At 33.2% G+C, this 26,404-nt stretch overlaps 1 protein-coding gene across 2 annotated transcripts in view; it reads right to left on the reverse strand.

Annotated features, from left to right (window-relative positions):
• LOC148946740 (interferon-related developmental regulator 1-like) overlaps nt 1-26,404 on the reverse strand; it is a 98,920-nt gene that overhangs the window by 63,954 nt on the left and 8,562 nt on the right. Inside the window, exon 1 of one of the 2 annotated variants that reach the window (XM_089096357.1) lies at nt 10,090-10,234. In XM_089096357.1, the coding sequence (XP_088952483.1) occupies nt 10,090-10,213 (124 nt within the window). In that variant the 5' untranslated portion in view covers nt 10,214-10,234. Of the gene's footprint in view, nt 1-10,089; nt 10,235-20,950; nt 21,053-26,404 lie in introns of those variants that run through there. The other variant, XM_089096356.1, reaches the window with a different exon arrangement.

Here is a 26,404-nt window from a genome sequence, read left to right on the forward strand (position 1 = left end):
GGATAAATTCTTGATTTTTTTTGTCGTTTTGCTTAGGTAATAAAGGAACATTTAGTATTTTTTTTAATGTAAGTGTTTTCTTAATAAAATGGCCAATCTGTAAAAAATATAGCCTTAGCTAGTTAAAACTGCGCATAAATTCTTGATTTTTTGTCGTGTTACTTAGGTAATAATGGAACATTTAATATTTTTTCTAATGTAAAGGTTTTCTTAAGAAAATGGTCCATCTTTAACAAATATAGCCTTAGCTAGTTAAAACTGCGCATAAATTCTTGATTTTTTGTCGTGTTACTTAGGTAATAATGGAACATTTAGTATTTTTTCTAATGTAAGTGTTTTTCTTAAGAAATTCCCACTGGAGGTTTTATGACTCCTCCCCACAATGAATTCAGATGGTTTTAGGACTCATCTCACTAGCCATAACTCCATTCAACCTTGAGCGAAGGTATAAAAGTTTGATGAAGTATTTCTCTATTAACAACTACAATAATAGCTTCCAAGATGATAGGACTGTATGACACAGAATTTATCGGATTAAAAAAATCATCTTGTGGTGTTATATTTGAATGAGCTTTTTTATTATTGTCTATGGATCTCGAAGAAATTGACTGTTATCATTGGATAGTGAACTATAATCTGTTTGAGTATGATAAAAGCTAAGTAGCAAAGCTAAGTAGTAAGTAAGTAGCAAATTCTTTCTTGAATTCGCCTCCTGGATAAATAAAAAAAAACATTTCATTCAAGAAATTATGACAAAATTCTAAGTAAGCAACAAAATCTTTCTTGAAGTTACCTCATGTATACAGTATGCAGATATGTCATTCAAGAAATTATAAAAAATTGTAAGTAAGTAGCAAATTCATTCAAAAATATGTTAATACGCTTAAGCAATAAATATCTTTAAGCTTAACCCTTCTTTATTCTTTAGAATAGTTTTATTCATTTCATTAAATTATTAAGAAATTGTAAGTAAGTAACAATAGCTTTTCTGAATTCGCTTCCTGGAAACAATACTGATATTTAATTCAAGAAATCATAATAAAATCACAAGTAAGTAATAAAGTTTTTATTGTTTTCACCTATTGGATACCCAATACTGAAATTTCATTCAAAAATTATGAAGGAATTGTAAATAGGTAACACACTCATTCTTGAAGTCACCTCTTGGATACACAATGCAGAAATTTCATTTAAGAAACTATCAAAAATTGTAAGTAAGTAGCAAATTCTTTCTTGAATTCGCCTCCTGTATAAATAAAAAAGACATTTCATTCAAGAAATTATGACAAAATTCTAAGCAAGCAACAAACTTTCTTGAAGTTACCTCATGGATACACAATGCAGAAATTTCATTTAAGAAATTATCAAAAATTGTAAGTAAGTAGCGAATTCTTTCTTGAATTTGCCTCCTGGGTAAATAAAAGACATTTCATTCAAGAAATTATGACAAAATTCTAAGTAAGTAACAAACTCTTTCTTGAAGTTACCTCATGGATACACAATGCAGAAATTTCATTTAAGAAATTATGATAAAACTGTAAGCAAGTAACAAACTCTTTCCTGAAGTCACCTCGTGGATACACAATGCGGAAATTTCATTAAAGAAATTATGAAAAAATTGTAAGTAAGTAGCAAATTCTTTCTTGAATTCACCTGCTGGATAAACAAAAAAGACATTTCGTTCAAGAAATTATGACAAAATTCCAAGTAAGTAACAAACTCTTTATTGTTTTCATGACTTAGATACACGATGTAGAAATTTAATTCAAGAAATTATGAAAAAATTCTCATTAAGTAACAATTTCTTTCTTGAAGTCAACTCTTGGATACACAATACGGAAATTTCATTTAAGAAATTATGAAAAAAATTGTAAGCAAGTAACAAACTCTTTCCTGAAGTCACCTCTTGGATACACAATGCAGAAACTTCATTTAAGAAACTATGAAAAAATTGTAAGTAAGTAACAAATTCTTTCTTGAAGTCACCTCTTGGATACACAATACAGAAATTTCATTAAAGAAATTATGAAAAAATTGTAAGTAAGTAGCAAATTCTTTCTTGAATTCACCTGCTGGATAAACAAAAAGACATTTCGTTCAAGAAGTTATGACAAAACTCTAAGTAAGTAACAAACTGTTTATATTTTTTTACGACTTATATATATGATGTGGAAATTTAATTCAAGAAATTATGATAAAATTCTCAGTAAGTAACAATTTCTTTCTTGAAGTCAACTCTTGGATACACAATACGGAAATTTCATGCAAAAAATTATGAAAATATTTGTAAGTAAGTAACAAACTCTTTATTGATTTCACTTCTTGGATATACAGTACAGATACTTCATTCAAGAAATTATGAAAAAATCGCAAGTAAGTAACAAACTCTTTATTGTTTTCACCTCTTGCATATATAATACGGAAATTTCATTCAATAAATTATGAAAAAAATTGTAAGCAAGTAACAAACTCTTTCCTGAAGTCACCTCTTGGATAGACAATGCAGAAACTTCAGTTAAGAAACTATGAAAAAATTGTAAGTAAGTAGCGAATTCTTTCTTGAATTCGCCTCCTGGATAAATAAAAAAGACATTTCATTCAAGAAATTATGACAAAATTCTAAGTAAGTAACAAACTCTTTCTTGAAGTTACCTCTTGGATACACAATGCAGAAACTTCATTTAAGAAACTATGAAAAAATTATAAGTAAGTAACAAATTCTTTCTTGAAGTCACCTCTTGGATACACAATACAGACATTTCATTCATGAAATTATGACAAAATTCTAAGTAAGTAAAAACTCATTCTTGAATTCGCCGTTTGCATGCACCATACAGAAATTTCAGTCTATGGGACCTCTACACGTGATTAAACACGTTTTGAAACTACATGCTATTTGCTTGCCTTTCCTTGGCACCTTTCCAAACGAGCGGGGATTCCCCACTGGTTCCTACACATTGCAAAAAAGTGAGCAGCACGAAAACTCCACGTTTTCAACCATGATAAAAAAATAGTTTGGGACAAGAAAAAAAAACCTAAAATAATGTCGTGGAATCAACATGCAAAGTCGACATAGCTTTATTTCATTTTTTAAGGTTAATTTAGACGAGGTTACGTGCGCGCACGTAACACGTCAAAACGTGTTTAATCACGTGTAGAGGTCCCATAGAATGAAATTTCTGTATTGTGCATGCAAACGGCGAATTCAAGAATGAGTTTTTTACTTACTTAGAATTTAGTCATAATTTCATGAATGAAATGTCTGTATTGTGTATCCAAGAGCTGACTTCAAGAAAGAATTTGCTACTTACTTATAATTTTTTCATAGTTTCCTAAATGAAGTTTCTTTATTGTGTATCTAAGAGGTATCTTCAAGAAAGAGTTTGTTACTTACTTACAATTTTATAATAATTTATTGAATGAAATATCTTTTTTATTTATCCAGGAGGCGAATTCAAGAAAGAATTTGCTACTTACTTACAATTTTTTCATAGTTTCTTAACTGAAGTTTCTGCATTGTGTATCCAAGAGGTGACTTCAGGAAAGAGTTTGTTACTTGTTTACAATTTTTTTCATAATTTATTGAATGAAATTTCCGTATCATATATCTAAGAGGTGAAAACAATAAAAAGTTTGTTACTTACTTGCGATTTTTTCATAATTTTTTGAATGAAGTATCTGAACTATATATCCAAAAGGTGAAATCGATATAGAGTTTGATACTTACTTACAAATATTTTCATAATTTCTTGAATTAAATTTCCGTATTGTGTATCCAAGAGTTAACTTCAAGGAAGAAATTGTTACTTACAGAGAATTTATTCAAAATGTCTTGAATTAAATTTCTAAATCGTGTATCTAAGTCATGAAAACAATTAAGATTTTGTTAGTTAATTAGAATTTTGACATAAATTTCTTTAACAAAATGTCTTTTAGTTTATCCAGCAGGTGAATTCAAGAAAGAATTTGCTACTTACTTACAATTTTTTAATAATTTGTTTAATGAAATTTCTGTATTGTGTATCTAAGAGGTGACTTCAAGAAAGAATTTGTTACTTACTTACAATTTTTTCATAGTTTCTTAAATAAAGTTTCTGCATTGTGTATTCAAGAGGTGACTTCAGGAAAGAGTTTGTTACTTGCTTACAATTTTTTCATAATTTCTTTAATGAAATTTCCGTATTGTGTATCCAAAAGTTGACTTCAAGAAAGAAATTGTTAATTACTGAGAATTTTTTCATAATTTCTTGAATTAAATTTCTACATCGTGTATCTAAGTCATGAAAACAATAAAGAGTTTGTTACTTACTTGGAATTTTGTCATAATTTCTTGAACGAAATGTCTTTTTTATTTATCCAGCAGGTGAATTCAAGAAAGAATTTGCATACAAAACTACTTACTTACAATTTTTTCATAATTTCTTTAATGAAATTTCCGCATTGTGTATCCACGAGGTGACTTCAGGAAAGAGTTTGTTACTTGCTTACAATTTTTTCATAATTTCTTAAATGAAATTTCTTCATTGTGTATCCATGAGGTAACTTCAAGAAAGAGTTTGTTACTTACTTAGAATTTTGTCATAATTTCTTGAATGAAATGTCTTTTATTTACCCAGGAGGCAAATTCAAGAAAGAATTCGCTACTTACTTACAATTTTTGATAATTTCTTAAATGAAATTTCTGCATTGTGTATCCATGAGGTAACTTCAAGAAAGAGTTTGTTACTTACTTAGAATTTTGTCATAATTTCTTGAATGAAATGTCTTTTTTATTTATCCAGGAGGTGAATTCAAGAAAGAATTTGCTACTTACTTACAATTTTTGATAATTTCTTAAATGAAATTTCTGCATTGTGTATACAAGAGGTGACCTCAAGAATGAGTGTGTTACCTATTTACAATTCCTTCATAATTTTTTGAATGAAATTTCAGTATTGTGTATCCAATAGGTGAAAACAATAAAGACTTTATTACTTACTTGCGATTTTATTATGATTTCTAGAATTAAATCTGTATTGTGTCCAGGAAGCGAATTCAGGAAAGCTATTGTTACTTACTTACAATTTCTTCATAATTTAATGAAATGAATAAAACTGTTCTAAAGAATAAAGACGGATTAAGCTTAAAGATATTTATTGCTTAAACGTATTAACATATTTTTGAAAGAATTTGCTACTTACTTACAATTTTTTGATAATTTCTTAAATGAAGTTTCTACATTGTGTATACGAAAGGTGACTTCAGGAAAGAGTGTGTTACCTATTTACAATTCCGTCATAATTTCTTGAATGAAATTTCAGTATTGTGTGTCCAATAGGTGAAAACAATAAAGACTTTATTACTTACTTGCGATTTTATTATGATTTCTTGAATTAAATATCTGTATTGTGTCCAGGAAGCGAATTCAAGAAAGCTATTGTTACTTGCTTACAATTTCTTCATAATTTAATTAAATGAATAAAACTATTCTAAAGAATAAAGATGGGTTAAGCTTCAAGATATTTATTGCTTAAACGTATTAATATATTTTTTTGAAAAAAAAAACAACACCACATATTTACATAAAAATAGTACTTAGAGTTCACACTTAAACATCCAGAAACGATGATCCCATGATATAGAATAGTTTTTTTTACCATGTCTTATGGATTTATCACGATCAGGTATGTCCTTAGGTATCCACTGCGCGAAGAACCTAACCTCGTCTTCAGGACGGTGATAACCCCCTTCAAATTTAGGACACCTAAACCCTTCTAGATTGAAAAGTGGAATCCTAGGGTCACACTTTTGAATTAAAACTTTATCTGTAGGTACATTACCCTTTACGTAGAGTGTTTCAACCCCGAAAAAGCTGCATATTTCACTGACTTCCTCCTGAACATTTCTCAGTTCCTGACCAGTATTATTAAGCGGTGTAATCACTCTATCATAGAATCCCAGTCTGTTTATATAACATAATGTAGTACTCCACAAGCTTTTATCATACTCAAACAGATTATAGTTCACTATCCAATGATAACAGTCAATTTCTTCGAGATCCATAGACAATAATAAAAAAGCACATTCAAATATAACACCACAAGATGATTTTTTTAATCCGATAAATTCTGTGTCATACAGTCCTATCATCTTGGAAGCTATTAATGTAGTTGTTAATAGAGAAATACTTCATCAAACTTTTATACCTTCGCTCAAGGTTGAATGGAGTTATGGCTAGTGAGATGAGTCCTAAAACCATCTGAATTCATTGTGAGGAGGAGTCATAAAACCTCCAGTGGGAATTTCTTAAGAAAAACACTTACATTAGAAAAAATACTAAATGTTCCATTATTACCTAAGTAACACGACAAAAAATCAAGAATTTATGCGCAGTTTTAACTAGCTAAGGCTCTATTTGTTCAAGATGGACCATTTTCTTAAGAAAACACTTACATTAGAAAAAAATACTAAATGTTCCATTATTACCTAAGTAACACGACAAAAAATCAAGAATTTATGCGCAGTTTTAACTAGCTAAGGCTCTATTTGTTAAAGACGGGCCATTTTCTTAAGAAAACACTTACATTAGAAAAAATACCAATGTTCCATTATTACCTAAGTAACACGACAAAAAATCCGGAATTTATGCGCAGTTTTAAGTAGCTAAGGCTATATTTGTTAAAGATGGGCCATTTTCTTAAGAAAACACTTACATTAGAAAAAAAAATACTAAATGTCCCATTATTACCTAAGTAACACGACAAAAATCAAGAATTTATGTGCAGTTTTAACTAGCTAAGGCTATATTTGTTAAAGATGGGCCATTTTCTTAAGAAAACACTTACATTAGAAAAAAAATACTAAATGTTCCATTATTACCTAAGTAACACTACAAAAAATCAAGAATTTATGCGCAGTTTTAACTAGCTAAGGCTATATTTGTTACATATGGGTCATTTTCTTAAGAAAACACTTACATTAGAAAAAATACTAAATGTACCATTATTACCTAAGTAACACGACAAAAAATCAAGAATTTATGCGCAGTTTTAACTAGCTAAGGCTATATTTGTTAAAGATGGGCCATTTTCTTAAGAAATCACTTACATTAGAAAAAATACTAAATGTTCCATTATTATATACTTAACACAACAAAAAATAAATAATTTATACAAAGTTTTAACTAGCTAAGGCTATATTTGTTAAAGATGGACCATTTTCTAAAGAAAACACTTACATTATAAAAAAAATTACTAAATGTTCGTTTATTACCTAAGTAACACGACAAAAAATCAACTGAGCCTTCCCCTTGAGGCAGATCCCATATATTTTCGATTCTGAGTATTTTTGATTTTCCCTCCAAAATTGACTGCCCTTGAGGCAGATCTCATTTATTTTCGATTCTGAGTATTTTTGGTTTTCCCTCCAAAATTGACCCCATCCCTCTCCTGCCCCTCAGAAATGGAGGAACGAAGGACCTCTGAGCTTTGCCCATGAGACAGATCCAGTTTATTTTCGATTCTGAGTATTTTTGGTTTTCCCTCTGAAATTGACTCCCCCTCTCCCTCCCCTGCCCTCAGAAATGTGGGAACGAAGGGGCTCTGAGTCTTCCCCTTGAGGCAGATCTCGTTTATTTTCGATTCTGATTATTTTTGGTTTTCCCTCCAAAATTAACCCCCCACCTCTCCTGCCCCTCAGAAATGGGGGAACGAAGGGAACGTTAGATCCTATTTTAAATTGACAATACTTATCAAACATCACTTGTGTATTATACAGACCACATCGGGAAGGTAAAGCTAGGTCAAGTCACAATGTCTTACTATCATCGATATTCGTTTTAATAGACCGATGTTTTTTCAAATGTATAACAAACTAACTGAGTTAACAACTTTTTCGGGGTTACCTTAACTGCTAATCAGTTTAATCGTTTTTTTTCTCCATTGAGACAATCTAATCGATAACAAGAATCATTCACACTCAGATTGGTAAAAACATAAACTAATATTGTTCATTGTCAACGTAAATAAAGCTTTAGGCAATACTGATTTAGAGAAACTAGAATATTGACATAATTTCATAATCCTTTTTTTTCTCCACCTTCATACAATCCAATCACTAATTAGAATCATTCACACTCCTATTATTCAAAACATTAATTAATATCGTTCATTGTCTACGTAAAATAAGTTATAGGCAATACTGGTTTAGAAAAAGTAGAATAGTGACATAATTTCATAATCCTTTTTTTTTCTCCACCTTCATACAATCCAATCACTAATTAGAATCATTCACATTCCTATTATTCAAAACATTAATTAATATCGTTCATTATCTACGTAAATTAAGTTATATGCAATACTGGTTTAGAAAAACTAGAATAGTGACATAATTTCACTTTATCGACCCTCAAACCCCATTATGTGAGGGAGCTCTGAATCTCTTTGAAAAGGTGTCAAGCTTCTATAAAATAATGTAGAAATTGCTATGGCGGTACGCAAATAACATAGAAATTGCTAGGGCGGTACGCAAAGTATAACATTGATTACTACTAATAGGGCACTGGAACTTTTAATTTCCGTTCAAATGAGCCCTCCCGCGATATTCTAGGACCACTGGGTCGATACGATCACCCCTGGGGAGAAAAAAAACAAACACACACAAAAAAATAACACGCATCCGTGATCTTTCTTCTGACAAAAAATACAAAATTCCACATTTTTGCATATAGGAGCTTGAAACCTCTACACCTACAGTAGGGTTTTCTAATACGCTGAATCTGACAGTGTAATTTTCATTAAGGTTGTATGACTTTTAGGGGGTGTTTTCCCATTTTTTCGAATATAAGGCCAATTTTTGTCAGGCACGTGATTTTTGATGGGCAAGACGAAACTTGATGGAACTTATGAATTTGAAATCAGCATAAAAATCTGATTCTTTTGATGTATCTATCTGGCGGGTATCAGTAGCGTCTCCAGTTTGACATTCCATATACAGCATATAGGCCTAAAAGAGTACGTTTAATACGTAAGTACCAAAGTGTAATATTAAACTCCAAAACAAGCAGATTTTTAGTCTGTATAGAAAGGGATACCCCTTCTCATCCCCAGCCTCCCCCTCATCGTCGTAGAAAGTTCGGAGGATGCTCATTCGGTCGGAAATTGAGTTCTAGTTTTTTTTTTTTTTTTTTTTTTTTTTTTTTTTTTTTTTTTTTTTTTTTAGTAGAAAGTGTTTGGGACTAACCAGCCCGTGTCCTAGAAGCTTTTTTGATATATGGTCCTTTTATTATCCCTCAGGACATCTGATCAGCATTGTGAGGTACCTGTTTTGTCTATACTTTCTGGGTGCTCAATTTTGCTTGTGGGAGAATTTTCCACGGGGAAGAGGAATTTGCCGAGAGGGGGACACCTACCCCCAATTTAAGGGGACTAGTGTTACGACGTGATTTTTACAATTGGATGGAAGTCCCCGCCCGATTCCCAACTACTTCCAAAACATATATTTGTACTGCCACGCATCATTAATTTTCCATTGGAGGGGGAGTTTTAAGAACAATTCTAAGGATTACCCTAATTTCCCTCGCATGTAAGCATGAATTTGGCGTAAAAAAAAACGAGGTTACTTAGTTTATCTTGATAATCAAGACAAGATACTGGATAATGTAGTTGACAATTATCCCAGTTACCCCATAAATAAAAAAGCGATGAAAAATACCAGATCACCTCTGCTGGGTCATTACAGATGAAGTTAACCCTGTATATCCCTTACCGGTACTGTTCTATTAACCGGACTTTTTTTTATATCTCAAACTCGTGACGCGTCGAAAAACCCGTTTTTACGGGATGATACAAGACACCACTGTAGAGAAATGCAATGTATAGTGTGGTTTTAATTGCGTATACGATATTTAAAGCGTTGTTTTGTTGTTTTTTTTTGGGGGGAGGTACCTAGGTTACATATTTAATATATGCTATGCTTTGCCCCCCCTCCCCTAATGGGCAAATATATAGCCCAAATTTGTTTCTAAACTATTATATATTCATTTTATTTCATTAGCATTAACCAAACTAACACTATATAAAAGAGTCCGGTTAATAGAACAGTACCCCTTACCTTTTGTATGCCTAAAGGCAGGATGAGCAAGATCCGAAAGGCTGAACCACAGTCTGACAAATCCTCTCATCACTTCAGTAAAGCTAATAATACTGTCATTATACTGATCTACAGAGCTAGTCATACTACTTACAATCCAATATTGCTTACACCAAGGTTGAATCAACGATCCGAACTGGATGCAATGAGAGAATAGTTGTTATCAATCTATTTGCGGAAATTTTGATAATGGAAATAAGACCCTTTTGCGTAAAATAATGGCGTTTTTACTTTCACAAAAAGAAACTCATTTTTTTATATTATGGCCTGATAGGGTTGCTGGGTTGTTTTTCAACGCATTTTTATATCTAATTTTTGGGTTCTTTACTGTATAAGATTATTACTAAAAAAAAGTTTCCCGATTTTAAAAACATTGAATTTTATGTTTTTTTTCATTAACAGATAGGGGGTGAAGATCTCCAAAATTTTATGATGTTGCCACAGCAGGTACGTATTACTGCGCTAAGCTTAAAAGACGAATGTTTTTTTCTTTAATGTTTTATTTTTCGTTCTTCCACCTTAGCAATATGTAGGAATCGGCAGGCTATATTTTTAACAAAAGTGTTAGGCTATCTCCAATAGATAGACAAAACATCGATTGAAATGATACTGAAAAAAAAAATAGGAAATCGTAGGTGCATTAGCAGTACTCTTGATTGTATCTACTCAGAAAGTAATCTGCTTTGAAAAACTACCTTGCACTGGAAAACAAAATAATTTTGGCAACAGTTGTGGTTACACAGGGGTGACCTCCCCTCCCCCTCCCGCCCTGAAATAATCTACTATATAATTTACTATATGATTTACGAAACCAATATTTTTGTAACGACACATAGATACCGAAAGCAAAACGTATGAGAAAGTGGCAAGTGACAAGAGACTTTTGAACTCTAAAACGTGCATTTTAATTAAAAACTATTAGTACCACTGACATGGAGGGTTATTCAGCAAAATTAGAAAAAAATAAAGCTTAAATTTGATCTATATGAAGCAGATATCAATTAAGATTCTAAATTTATTCAGATCCAACCAGAAATTTTCAGATAGTACGCACATTCAATTGTTTTCAATTATCTGTATGACTCAAAATACGTAAATCCCTTTCAAACTTACATTCAGCTAACGTCGTGATTCAACTAGCACTGGATCCATTCAAAATTAACTACAAAAAAAAATTATTCATCAAATTAAAATAAACAGGGACATAAAGACTTAGAATGAACAAAAGTCCTCCTGTATATGAGGGGGCTGCTCCCCCCCTCCAGCCCGCGCAACGTTATGTTTTGACTATTAACAAATACTGCCCAGTGGGCAATTGAAACTGTTTTATTTACTGATTATCTTTCAAAACATTAGAACGGAAAATTTGATTGTTTAGAGCAAATGCATATAAATAAGCCCTTCCATTTTTGACGAACTTTGAAGCATGCTTTTCATCCCAAGTCAATTACCCTTGTCTTTATACATTCGTTCCTGAAGCTCTTGGGGACAAAAAGTCAAACAGAATAATCATTTTTCGTTTTAACTTCTTTCAAATTTGGTTTTTACTTTCATTTGATAAACCTGGTTTGTTTTATTTAAGTTCCATTCGTTCACACTTAGGCACCCTCGAATGCGTCCCTCAAATCCCGCCTTTTCAAACAGTTCGTGGTAACGAACTGTAGGTAAGGAGCGACCGGGCTCAATGGTAACCGAAACTCGAAAAAACGGTATTTTACCAATAGATACATCAAAAGAATCAAATTTTAATTCTGAGTTCAAATATATAAGTTTCATCAAGTTTAATCTTACCTATCAAAAGTTACGCGCCTTAGAAAATTTGGCTGATTTTCAAAAAAAGGACGAAACACCCCTTAAAAGTTATAGAAGCTTGATGAAAATCATACCATCAGATTCGGCGTATCAGAGAGCCCTACTGTAGAGGTTTCAAGATCCTATCTGCAAAATGTGAATTTTTATATTTTTGCCAGAAGAAAGATCACTGATGCTTGTTTATTTTTTCTATTTATTTTTTTCAGGGTTGATCGTGTTGACCCATTGGTCCTAGAATATCGTGAGAGGGTTCATTTGAACGGAAAATGAAAGTTCTAGTGCCCTTTTTAAGTGACCAAAAAAAATGGAGGGCAACTAGGCCCCCTCCCACGCTCATTTTTTTCCCAAAGTCACCCGATCAAAATTTTGAGATAGCTATTTTGTTCAGTATGGTCGAAAATATTATAACTTTGTCTTTTAGGATGACTTAATTCCTCGAAGCCCCCAGGGAGAGGGCTGAAAGTTATGAACTTTACCCAATGTTAACATATAGTATTGGTTATTGGGAAGTATACAGACGTTTTCAGGGGGATTTTTTTCTGGTAGGGGGGGTTGGGGTTGGTCGGGGGCTATATGGGAGGATCTTTTGATGAAGGAAGTTTTCATGGGGAAGGGACATTGCTATGAAGGGGGTGCCGGATTTCCCATCATTATTTTTAAAAAATTAGAAATTAAATATAAAAAAACAAGTTTTTCAACTGAAAGTAAGGAGCAACATCAAAACTTAAAACGAACAAAAAAATATTAGCTATATGATTGGGTTCACCTTCTAGTCAATGCCTCGCTCTTTAAGCCAAAGATTATTTAGTACTTTCATAACAGCTATTTATACTATTAACGGCCTTTGTGATTAAGGGGTCATTTTTAAAGAATTGGAACAAAATTCGAACTTAAGCTTAAAGAGCAAGGTATTGACTAGGGGGCAAACCCCCTAATATACCTATTAAAATTATATGAATATAGAAATTCGTTACGTAAGTTAATTCGTAAGTTACGTATATTTATTACTAATAAAAACGTTCGTAAAAAAAATTCAACAAGTTTCGAGAAAGCCATTTAACCAAATTAAAGTAAAATTAATATGCATATTTCGTTTTAATTATTCATGCACGGTGAGCCAAAATCAAAACCTGCATTAATTAAAAAACGTTCTCAAATAAAATAAAAAAACAAGTTTTTTTTAACTGAAAGTAAGGAACGACGTTAAAACTTAAACAGAAATTATTCCGTATATGAAAGGGGCTGTCCCCTCCTCAACGCCTCGCTCTTTACGCTAAAGTTTGACTTTCTCACAACTCAATTTTTTTTAAACAATAAAATTTTGTTTTACTTGCAATTTTTTTTAATTAACTTTAAAGAAATTCACACCATCAGATTCAGCTTATCAACGAACATTATTAAAGAAGCTTCAAACTCCTATCTGCAAAAATGCGGAATTTTGCATTTTTAATTAACTTTAACAAAAATTACACCATCACATTCAGCTTATCAGAGAACCCTATTAAAGAAATTTCACGCTCCTATCTGCAAAATGGTGGAAAATTGCATTTTTTGCTCGGAGAAAGATCACGATGCGTGCCCTCCAAAAAATGGAGTGCAACTAGGCCCCCTCCGACTCTCATTTTTTCCCAAGGTCAACCGATCAAAATTTTTAGATAAGCATTTTGTTAAGCCTTGTTAAAAATCTACTAAATATGTCTTTTAGAATGAGTTAATCCCCCACAGTTCCCAGGGGAAGGGCTGCAAGACATGAACTTTGCCCATCGCTTACATATTGTATTGATTATTGGGAAGTATACAGACATTTTCAGGAAGTATTTTTTTCTGGTGGGGAGGGGGGGTGCGGGAGAAGGGGGTTACTCGGGAGAATATTGCCGGGGAGGATGTTTCTTTGGGGTAAGCGAAATTTCTATGAAGGGGGCGCCGGATTTCCAAGCATTATTTAAAAAACGATCAGAAATTAAATAAAAAAAAACAAGTTTTTTCAACTGAAAGTAAGAAGCAATATTAGAACTTAAAACGAACAGAAATTATTACGCATATGAGGAAGTTCTGCCCCAAGTCAATACCTCGCTCTTTACGCTACAGTTTTTTTTAGTGCTTTCAAAAGAGCTATCTATTCTAATTAAACGGCCTTTGTGATTCAGGGGTTTGTGAATCAATTTTTTTTAACTTTTAACGTAAAGAGCGTGGTATTGACTAAGGGGAGAATCCTTCTCATATACGTAATAACATATACGTAATAATAAAAAAAAAAAAAAAAAAAAAAAAAAATAAAAAAAAAACAAGCGATACGGTTCAATAGTAATCGAAACTTTTAAAAACGGAATTTTGATGTCAATAAATGTATCAAAAGAATGGGCTTATAATGCTGATTCTAAATATATAATTTTATTAAGTTTAGTATTACTCGTAAAAGGCTACGAGCCTGAGAAAATTTTACTGATTTTTTAAAGATGGAGGAAACATCCCCTACAAGTGAAACAATTTTAATGAAAATCCCACCGTCAGATTCAGCGTATCAGAAAACCCTATTACATAGGTTTCAAGCTCATATCTGCAACTATATCTGCAACGTATTTTCTGCCAGAAGAAAAATATACGAATATAGAAGTTCGTTACGTAAGTTAATTTGTAAATTACGTCAGAACCAAATTTAGAGACAGCCATTTAGCAAAAGAAGAGTAAAATTTTTATACAAATTTTGTTTACTTATTCAATGACGGTGAGCAGAAATAAAAGCTGCATTAACTAAAAAACGATCAGAAATTAAATAAAAAAAAACAAGTTTTTTAAACTGAAAGTAAGGAGCGACATTAAAACTTAAAACGAACAGAAATTATTCCGTATATGAAAGGGGCTGTCCCCTCCTCAACGCCTCGCTCTTTACGCTAAAGTTTAAATCTGTCTCACAACTTTATTTTTTAAAACAATGTTTTTAAAAAAGTTTCTCCTGGCTCTTTATGCTAAGGTTTTTTTTATAATTTTTAAAGAAAAGCTTATTATTCTAATTAAGAGGCTATTGAGTTTCAGGAGTCGTTCTTGAAGAATTGGGACAAACAGTCGAACTTTAGCGTAAAGAGGAAGGTATTGAGGAGGATACATCCCCCTCATATACGTAATAATTTCTGTTAGTTTTAAGTTTTGATATTGCTCCTTACTTTCAGCAAGGAGCATAATCTATAGCCGCTGGTTTTATTGGGTACGTAATCTATAAGTAAGGTTCACTCCTTATGGACTGCATCTACATATCGGGTTGAACGGAGGCCGATACCACATGGCAGTACGACTTCTGATAATGGGATGCTGTATAATAGCCTTTCAATAGTTATCAGGATATTGATGCATATGTGACCATCCTTCACTGGAAAATAGGAAAATTCAGATTTTGTAAATAGTGGCTTTAGACTCTCATACATATTGAATTTCATTCATTTTCATCAACATCATGCTCCTTTTTGGGAGCATTTAACCCCTTTGTCTCGTTTTCGGGGGAATAAGTTTTTTAATGTTTCTAACATTAAGCAAATTATTATAAGCTAATATATTTTGATGAGCAAACCTAGAATCAGTATAAATAGTAGATTTTGTTGATCTCCCTCTTCTGTGTAGATGAGCCTGTGAATGTGAGTTTCTATGTTACGCTTAAAATAATACTGCAATAGGAGGAAAGCTGCCTCTAACCATGACTCTACATCACTCTAACCATGTATCTAAGCCTGAAACCAATTTTATGTCCAGGCTGCAAGAGCCCCGATTCATGTTCAACTCAATTAAATTATAAATGAATGGGGACTCAGGAACGCCCTTGTCACTAGTAATCGTAACTCTAGAAAACGGAAGTTGGAAAACGATAAATCCATGTACATAATATATAGTTTAAGAGTATTGGAAGCTACAGTGAAGACAGTGGTCAATCGTGGTTCTGAAGCATTGGCGTTCCGAAAAGCGGATGAAGATTTGCTGGATTCCAGAGAAATTGTATACGGATTGTTCTGGGTACCCGGCTGACTGACCATATTTCAAACAGTAGGCTGTATGAAAAATGCGGTTCTATCCCGCTTTCTATTGCTATAATGAGAGAAAGGTTAAGATGGCTAGGGCACGTTCTACGGATGAAGGATGACAGATTGCCAAAGATTGTCCTTTTCGGCCAACCGCCAAGGGCTAAACGGAAAGCAGGTCGTCCGCAGTTAGGATGAGAGGATGTCATAAAAAAAATTTAAGGGAAATGGGAACCTCCTGGGATGGTGTAAAGAGGGAGGCTTTGAATAGATTGAGATGGAAGAGTGCGTGTAGCTGTGTTAGCCTCAGGCGGCTTAGTGCTGCGGTGAGTTGTTAATAGTAGTAAAAAAATTATCGTCAAGATTTGACGAAAAAAAATGTCAGGCTAAGATTAGCTATTAAAAATAATTAGCATAAAGTTTTAACACAATTATTAGAAGAATGGTGAGAATATTGGCCAGAGATATGTTTTTATAGTCATTTTTAATAATCAATGATATTTTTCTTTTTAAGAGTGATCTTACTGAACGATTGTACAATATTTGGAGAGGAATCAGTTGAACGAGGATTTAAAGCTCTAGTGTTCTTTCTAGGTGGCAAAAGAGATCGCAACATATTAAAATGCCAGTTTTTGCTGTAAAAACACAATTTTGGTCCGAATAGGATAAAAACGCTATCGAGCAAAAACTCTGAAACATCCAAATCTTTTTCAAATTGTCAAAATCTGTCGGTTTTTAAAAACACGTTACCGCATGCTGTTATATTCCGCCCTATACATTTAAACAAACGCTTTTAAAAAAAGGAAGTTGTTCAAAGGAAAATAAAGAGTGACGCATAAACCTAAATGAGCAGAATGAAGTTGCATAATAACGCAAACTTTGAAGAGACAGGAATTACTATGAATGAATAAATGAAGACCAAAGAGAATACAAGTTAAAATGAATGATCAATTTAAAATTAACTGAAAATGTCCCAAACAAGAGTGGAGCTACAGTCCTTTTGAATCTCATATGCAATTTGCTCTGTAGTTGACTGCATTGAATCAAAATTAGTAACAAACAATTAAAAAACCGGCAAATTGAAAAGTGTCCTTTTCAAGTAGCAAAATCCATTGAGATCTTTATAATTTCAAAATGGTTATCATATTGTAACAATATTGAAATAGGACAAGACAAAAATTTAATTTTAGCTTAAGGAGTGGATGCCTGAGGGATAGTACCCACCTCGTTTATTGAAAATGCACATATTTGGTATATTACACCCCCAAAACATCGCGTGATCAAAACACCCCAAAACATCAAGCGATCTTAATGAAAATCACACTATCAGATTCAGCATATCAGAGAACCGTACTGTAGAGGTTTCAAGCTCATATACATAAAAATTTGGAATTTTGCGTTTTTTGCCAGAAGAAAGATCATGGATGCGTGTTTATTTGTTTCTTTTCCTCAGGGGTGATCATATTGAAGATCAACGTGAGAAGATCTTTCCATGGAGGAATTTTTCGTCGGGGAAAGGACTTTTCCATAGAATGGGAGCCGGATTTCCTAGCATTATTTAATAAAGATCAGAAATTAATAAAAAAAAAACAATTTTTTTCAACTGAAAGTAAGGAGCAACATTAAAGATTATAACAAAAAACATTTTTACGTATATGAGGCAGGTTTCCCCCTCCTCATTACCTTACTCTTTACGCTAAAGTCTTTTTACTACTTTTGAAAAAAGCTTATTATTCTTATTAAATGGTCCTTCTGCTTCAGAAGTCATTCTTAAATAATTGGAAAAAAAAATTCAAACTTAGGAACTATTCCATATGTGACGCAAGCTCCTCCTCCATCCCAATCTGTTCAAAGCCTCCTTCTTCACACCCTCCCAGGAAGTTCCCCTTTCCTTTACATCTTTCTTTATGACATTCTCCCACCCCAACCGCAGACCACTTGCTTTCCGTTTAGCTCTAGACGTTTGGTCAAAAAGGATAATCTTTGGCAATCTGTCATCCTTGGTCCGTAGAACGTGCCCTAGCTATCTCAACCTTTCTCTCATTATAGCCCTAGAAAGCAGGATTGAACCAAACTCTTCGTAAAGCCTGCTGTTTGAAATATGGTCAGTTAGCTGGTAACCCAGAACAATCCGCAGGCAATTTCTCTGAAAAACATCTAGCAAATCTTCCTCCGCTTTTCAGGGCACCCATGCTTCAGAGCCATATTGGTCGTTGTTATCACTGTAACTTCCAATATTCTAATCTTGGTTTGCAGACTTATCTTCCTATTCTTCCAGACTTTTTTTTTACTTGAAACAACACCCTGAACCATTGCTATTGTACTTTTAACAAATTCATTGCCCCTACCATCTTTACTAATAATACTCCCAAGGTAAGTGAAGCTGTCCACCTGATCAATCTTTTTGTTACCCAACGTCAGCTTTTGATCTTCACTTATTCCTAGCCTATGCGACTTAGTGTTCTTAACATTTATTTTCAAGCCTATTCTAGCACCTTGAACTCGCAAAACCTCTAAAAGTTCACTAATTTTGCTCACACTTTCCTCTAGGATGGTTAAATCATCAACATAATCCAAGTCCAGGAGAGTGTGTCCTCCTCATTTGATTTCGTGGTCTCCCAGTGCCTTTCCTGTGCTGCTTAAGACAAAATCTATCAAAATCATCCATATAAAGGGGGATAGAACATAACCCTGCTTTAACTCTTGATTTAATACAAAACCACCTGCTAATCTTATTTCCTACCTTAACCACAGCAGTGTTATTCTCGCAAATAGCACTAATCACTTTAACTATTTGTCTGGTATACCATACAAGGATAAGATCCTTGCTAAAGCTCTTCTATCAGCTGAATCGAACACTTGCTCATAATCTATAAAACTGAGGACTAAAGGTATTTGATAACTCAGGCACTTCTTAGTTATTAACCTAAAGTCTAGAAAGTATCATATAACTAAGTAATGTGCTACCTAAAGAGACCAGACTAATGCCTTGATAATTACCACACTAACTCTTATTACCTCTCTTATACAGTGGTATAATTAAAGTTTTCCTAAAATTGCTAGGTACTTCCTCTTTTTCAAAAATCATATTCGTAATCTTCAGTACCGTAACTTATTTCTAACCTCAGAGCCACCATATTTAGAAACTCATTTACCACACTATCAGCAACTGGAGCCTTATTTTTTTTAATCCTTTTAGTGCTGTTGCTAATTCTTCCTTACAAAATAAATTTTTCTTCACATCCAAAGTGTCACAAACTTCTTCATTTTCCGCTATATCTTTTCCTGCAACTGTATCTTGATTTAGCACATTCTCAAAATGTTCTACCCATCTCTGTTTAACTCTTTCCTTGTCACTAATCGTGGCCTTATTCCTATCTTTAACTGGGAAAAGTCCAGATTGAGTGTTCCCTCTCAATTTATTAACATGCCAGTATAACATTTTACTATTATGCCATCTAGCTGCATCTTCCAAATCCTCAGCAATTTTATCCATGGTCTCCACTTCATATCTCTTTAGTTCATATTTTAATGTTTTCTTCACTTTCTTTACATTCGTTTTGTTTTCATATCATCTATCACTCAGATAATTCTTGTGCAAGCCCCTTCTCCTGTCTATTAAACATAAAGATTTTTCACTAATATTCTTAGCTGCAGTCATAACTCTCTTCCCTAAATCACCATCAGCAACTTCACAAATTGTTTTCTAAGAATTATTCTATCCATCTTCCACATTATCAAGTTTTAAACTCTCCGGTTTAGTATTGAACTGTTCCTGGAAAGTTTCCCTCAAATTCTCATCCTGGAGTCTACCAACATCTGGGAGGTAATTACCCTTCCGAGATTTTAGCTTTAAACTAACCCCAGACACTACCAGATGGTAATCTTTACTTTTAGTATCAATAACAGCACTCATATATACCCTAGTATCTAGTATTGATCCTGCCAGTTTTTGGTTTACAATCACATAATCAATAAGGTTTGCTGTCTTACCATCACGTGAATACTATGTTAACCTATAGGCCATTTTATGACCAAACACCGTATTGGCTATAACTAAATTGTTATACCTACAAAATTGCAACAGTCTGTAGCCATTACTGTTTCCTTTTCCTACACCAAATTTACCTAGACTAGGATACCATCTATCCCTATTTCTACCAACCTGGGCATTAAAATCTTTTAATAAAAACACCATATTTCTATCTGGGACACTGTCTATTTGCTCCTGTAACTTAAGTAAAATTCATCTAAGTAACTAGAGTCTCCATTAGTCAGTTCTACAGGGGGCATATACCACTATAACTGATACCCTGAACTTTTTAGTCATAAAATAAACTATTAGTATTCTATTATTAATACCTTCCTAGCCAAAACAAGACTTGGCAGCTTCCTTATTCATCATGAGCCCTACTCCCTGTCAATGTAGCCCATCTTTCCTGCCTGAGTAAACAAATTCTATTTCACCTAATTTCATGTTTCCTATCCCTGGGATATGAGTTTCTGAAAATCCTAATAAGTCCAGTCCAAAGCGTCTGAAGTCGTCAGTCAAAATGTCGGTATGATAGTTATTTTTTAAAGTTGTAAAATTCCAAGTTGCAATTTTGCATATTCTTTAAATCATTGAAATTATTTTGGCCTCAGGAAAAGCAATGGTCCTGGATACCGGACAGGACAGGGACCAGCACATCTTCTCAAGTCTACACCTAAGCGCTTAAGCCGGTTTAGGACTGGACAGTAAAAAGTCACTGGGACCTCCAGAATGAATTGTTTTTTGTTTTTTCTGTTAATCTCACTAAAGGATTTTTTTCTCAAGAGAAACCCAAACACAAGGATTTCTCTCGGGCAATACTTTCTTGTAGTTTTTTTTTATTATTTTTGGGGCTTCATCCATTTTTATAGATTATTGTTGATACCAACTTTTGACAACAATTGAACTATATAAACACCCCTTAGGTAACAACCAAAAAAAAAAAAAAAAAAAAAAAAAAAAAAAAAAAACTTACCCAACCCTTCATCAACAGTACTTTGGATGTCAGAGCTTGCAATGCTGGTGGTATCAATATTTGAAGAGTCATCTGTATGTTCCACTTTGACTTTTGAAGCGCCTGTTTTAAATAATACAAATAAATAAAAATAAAAGAATGAACTATCAACAAATAAGCAAAAATTTATACTGAAAATAAAGACACATCTTTGACTATTACCACTTTTTGAGAAAAAAAAAGATACTGGAATAAAATAATGAGGATTTTGCACTAAAATGATTATGGTAAAAACAAATGAAAACATATAACATATGAGTTTTTTCAACTGAAAGGCAGGGTGGTCTAGGAAATTATTTAGACATAATTATTTTTGCAAGAAATTTTACCAGCATATTTTGACTAGTGTACAAATTACATTATATTAATTAGATTTATTTTAAATTACATTTATATTAAATTAAATTACATTTACATAAAAGAAAATCCTTAAAGAACCAAGAACCGTAAAAATGAAATCTGATTCTTTAAATTGGTTAAGTGAAAATTAGCACAGTCAAATAAATATTTAAAAAAACGAGAAAAACTGGAAACTAAAATTTCTATGAAATAGACCTCTATATGCAGTAATGTAATTTTAATATTTATCAGGTGCCAAGTTTGAAAATACGGAACATGAGCAAAAACCAATAGAAGAATAGTGAAAAGACATATCTTCATGGAGGTTTATGAAATGTGACTTTCCTGATTACTTTAGCAAAAGACAAACACTATTAATAAAAAAGACATAAAAAAAGACAATAAAAAAGTCAGAAAAATTGGTAAAAAAGACATTGATTGAGTGAGAAAAATAATGTAAGAACATAACCATAACATCTTGTGACAAAACAGGAATTGAAAAGAAATGTACAATCATTGAACAGTTAACCTAAGCTATACATTAATATGGTTATGGACAAAATTATTCAAAGTTAAACACTTCAATAGGATCCTCACTTTCTTCTAATCCTGAAACATCAATTTTGTACTTAGTTTTGACTATGTAAAGCAAAAATATTAAATTCACTTTTGGTATTTAGACACCACAAACAAAATATCCAAACTCAATTCATTTTCAGTGTCATAATAGCACTTATCAAGAGGCAAGTGCTAACCTTGGGGTATTAGCCCAGTTTGGCTCCATCCCTAAATAATATACCAACAAACTGGATCCAGTTAATATATTGGTTAAACTGGTTAAACTAACCAGTTAGTTTTGTACCTTTTTTTGACGGGCAATAAATGAATAATAATAATAATATAACATAAACAGGAAATAGCATGTGATTAATTCACCAGAAATCAACAAATAGTTTTGAATTTTTACAAACACAAAGCATAGTCAAATTTATCAATTTAATTTACACATTAATTTCAATTTAATTTTACACTTTTTCTACAGTTTAGTGTGGCAACAATAGAGAAACTTTGCACTAGGCTTGTAATCCTCATAACTTTGTAACAGTGAAAAATCCCTCCAGCAAATTATACAGGACTCATTACAGTTTGTGAAACACATAAGTTAAAAGATTATTAATTCAGGTCACAGACAGTGGCGGATCCAGGGGGGCGAAGGGGGCGCCCCCCTAACATAGTCTAAAGTAGTATAATTTACGTAATTAACACAAGTTTGCGTTAACTAAACTTGCTCCTAACGCAAGTTTATCAGATCAACCTATTTTGCGCCCCTCCCCCCTAAAAAAAATCCTGGATCCGCCCCTGGTCACAGAGAGCATCCAAATGCTCTGGGGGCTTCACATGACCCGCCATTCTTCACACCTCTAGGGCTAGAGTTTTGGTAGATTTCTTTCTGAAGTTATTATTTTACTATAAATTGAGGATCCCTGGGAAATGATAATATCTCTGTAGAGTTGTGAAGCCAGTTAGAATGATTCAACAAACATGTGTGATTTTCAAATAATTTGATAGTGTTGTATTCCATCACCACTTGGGGCCTATTTGGGACCAGAGAGGGGGTTGGATTCTTTGTCAGCATAATAAATATTGTATTTAGAAAGAGCATCAGCTGTAGAATTAAATGATACCACTCTTTTCTTATAGGGTTTTGTTCAGAAGGGCCACTCTCCTAGACAGGGGTCATAAATTGGTCCCTAAATTCTGTAATGGTTCCTAAAGCCACAGTGGTCCTTAAAAAAGTACTTATGTTCACTGTTTCAGATGGCCAACACACTACCTTCTTGATTTCCAGTTTCTCATTACAATTTGATAGAATTGTTATTGCTTACCCTGTCATCTTTTTTCTTAGAGTGAAGTAACTTAGTTGCTTAGATGGTGGTTTCTCTTGATTTCAGAACTTTAAATGTATGGTCATGTGTATTCTGAAATGTTCTGGTTCAGAATAGGCCACTTTAGGTGCACAAATTGGTATGTGAACTAAATGTTACAGGGCAGGTCATTTTTGTATTGAAAAATTAGTTGTTGCATGTTAGAGTGTGCATGCATGTTTATATCAGTTTATAATAAAGCTGATGATCATAGACAAATGTAATAATGAAACTAAACCCTGGTCAGTTATGAGTGACAGCTGTCCCAGCTAGAACTTCCAAGAGTGCCTATCCAAATGAAATAAGTATGATGTTTCTAAAAGAAGCTGTCTATAAAGCTGGAATACTTTGGTATAAGAAGTGTCTTGTATCAGGTGAACCAGGCAACAATTACAATGGGACCAGGGATTGTTTGAAGTGATGTTTCTGAGAAATTGCAGTGGGCTCTTCCAAGTTCAAAAATCTAGTTGATGAGTGGCTGTGCCTGTATTTCTGGAATGAAAAATACCAAGGACCTGATTATTATGTATTAGAGCATAATAAAATAATGAATTATACCAGCCATCAAGAGCTTTAAACATGTACTAAGCACTTCTCTCATCACCAAGCAAAGGTTATTAGTCAACACCTTGAAACATCTTTTATTGGGAAAGCAACAATTTAAAAGAGAGTCTATTAAAGGCAATGAATAATGCTGTTCTTCAGCTGCAAGAGATGATTGTGTTGAATAGTGATGAGTTATATGTTATCAAAAAATTTTCAAGTTGATTAATGAACTGAAAAACTGATACCCAGGAAAGGTTCTCTTGAAAATTGGCACCTGCAACTGTGAGCTCATAAATAATGCATATCATGAAGGCCTACAGGTTTTTGACAATGATATTGCAGGCCTTGTAATTGAACTGTGGATGGCCCTTAAGATGTGAAGACTTTGGGTCAATTCAAATAAGAGTCAGTACTGCAACATAAGTTCATTATACTGCAATGACTAACCCTTGTAGAGGTGGCAGAAAGAGTGATTGACTAGTAGAAAGCCTGCAAACCTATTTTCCTGATTTTTTATAAAGGGCAAGATCATTGTTAGCAAGTAGCTCTCCATATAATAACATAGTCTTACCAGTCCAGCCAGAGCAGGTTGTTGCTAAACTGCACTTTTTCATCTCCAGTGCTATGCCATATCAGAATTTCTGCACTTATTTTTGGAAGGATGAGACTCCAGTTTGTACTTTAGCTTTGGAGCTGCTGGACCTCATTATCTGGGCTCTTTTGAGCTTATACAGAGCATTTTCAGAGGCAAAGCTATTGATCAGTGCAAGACAAACATAATAAAGATGGTTTCTTGACTTTTGAAAGTATCAACTATAGCAAAAAGATGAGATTATGGACCATACATGAACCAAAAGGCTAAGTCTACATTTTTGCTGGGCATTTGTCAACATTTAATTGCTGTTGCAAAACATCTGACAGCCAAAATTCCCTCTACATAGAAGAAAGACATGCTGTTCAAAAAAAAATTCCTAATTTGTCCTTTGAGAAAAGATCCTCTTACAATTGAAGGAGTATTAGCTGTTGTATGTCAGTTGCCAATTAGTATTGATGTTGACAGTTTGCAAGACAATCATTTGACCCAGTTGGAAGATGAACCTTAAGACCTACACAACCAAAAAGTTGACAGCTTTGGACAATCTCCTCAGTTATAACAAGGATAGGAGTTATCCTAATTTGACTAGTGTCATGTGTGCTAGTCTCATTGTTTCACATGGAAGTTCAAAGGTAGACAGCAGTTTCTCCAAACCAGAAGATGCATTTAACTGGCATCAGACATGGACGTTGGAGAAAACTTTCAATGCCAAACTGGCCATCAAAGTTGAATTGAAGCTGTATAGTGAGAAAATTATCCAATCTCCTCTGAGTTATATCCTATGCAAGGTATGTTTAACTAGCACATAAAAATATCTTGAAAGCTCAGCTGCCAAGAAAGCTGAAGAGAGAAAAGAAAAAGAGAGAAAGAAGTGTGAACAAGAAAAGCATCATGCATTGAAAGAAAGTCCCAAAAAGTAAAAAGAATGGATAGATATTAGAAAGTGATGTGGGTAGAAAGAAAGGAAAGGTGTCAATACAGGAAATGGTTTCAGACAATCTTTTGGAATAAGTGGCAAAAAGACTAGATAACACTCAAGAGTCAAAGAATTTAGTTGGGGCATATATGGTAAATTTGCAGTGGGCCATATAATTTAGCTAAGATGAATGTGAAAATGTCATTTGATGCCTTTTTTTATGCTCTTTCATAATTCAAGAATTGCTTCTGGTGCTAGTTGCATCTTGAGCCCTTAAAGGGGTTCCAATGGTCTTTCTTTTTTGTAACCACACAAATAAGTTATCAACACTAGTTAAGTTATTGAAAACATATCACTAGGGGTGTCCCAAGGGGGCGGGGAGGGGCACACCACCCCTCTAATGTTTTTGGCATTTGGTGAAAAATTTTGGCAGAAATTTTGCAAAATTACCCAAAATTTAGTAAATTTTGATTTCTGCAGAAAATTTGGCATAAATCAGGTAGCAATTTGGTAAAATTTATGAAGATTGCCCCTCCAATAAAATGAGTCTGGGGATGTCCCTGCGTATCACTCATTTATAAATAAGTTGTTCAAGAGTAATATATTCCAAAAATACTTATTTATAACAATCCAAACCTCATTTATTAGGCAACTCAAATATAAACCATATTCCTACCATTTCAAGTTTTTTGAATGCCATTGACAAAAAGTGCTGAATTTGGCAATTTTAACTCTGATACTGACAATTCAGGGTATATATTTGCACCACCCCCACAAGGGGGTGGCAGTGGATAAATTTCATGGTAAATTTGCAGTTGGCCATATAATTTAGCTAGGATGAAAGTGAAAACATCATTTGATCCTTTTTTATGCTCTTTCATTATTCATATAAAATAAATCCAGGCCCCTTTAAGGGCTCAAGATGTAACTAGCCCCAGAAAAGATTCTTGAATTATGAAAGAGCACAAAAAAAAAGCATTAAATAATGTTTTCACTTTCATCTTAGCTAAATTGTATGGCCCACTGCATATATAGCATAGGCTATGTTAAATGCTCTAAAAACTCAACATGAAAACAACAAAGACTTGAAGACA

This window comes from Artemia sp. Qi Xiang Cuo, chromosome 11 (assembly GCF_049724085.1).
Source record: "Artemia sp. Qi Xiang Cuo chromosome 11, ASM4972408v1, whole genome shotgun sequence".
Taxonomy (NCBI): domain Eukaryota; kingdom Metazoa; phylum Arthropoda; class Branchiopoda; order Anostraca; family Artemiidae; genus Artemia; species Artemia sp. Qi Xiang Cuo.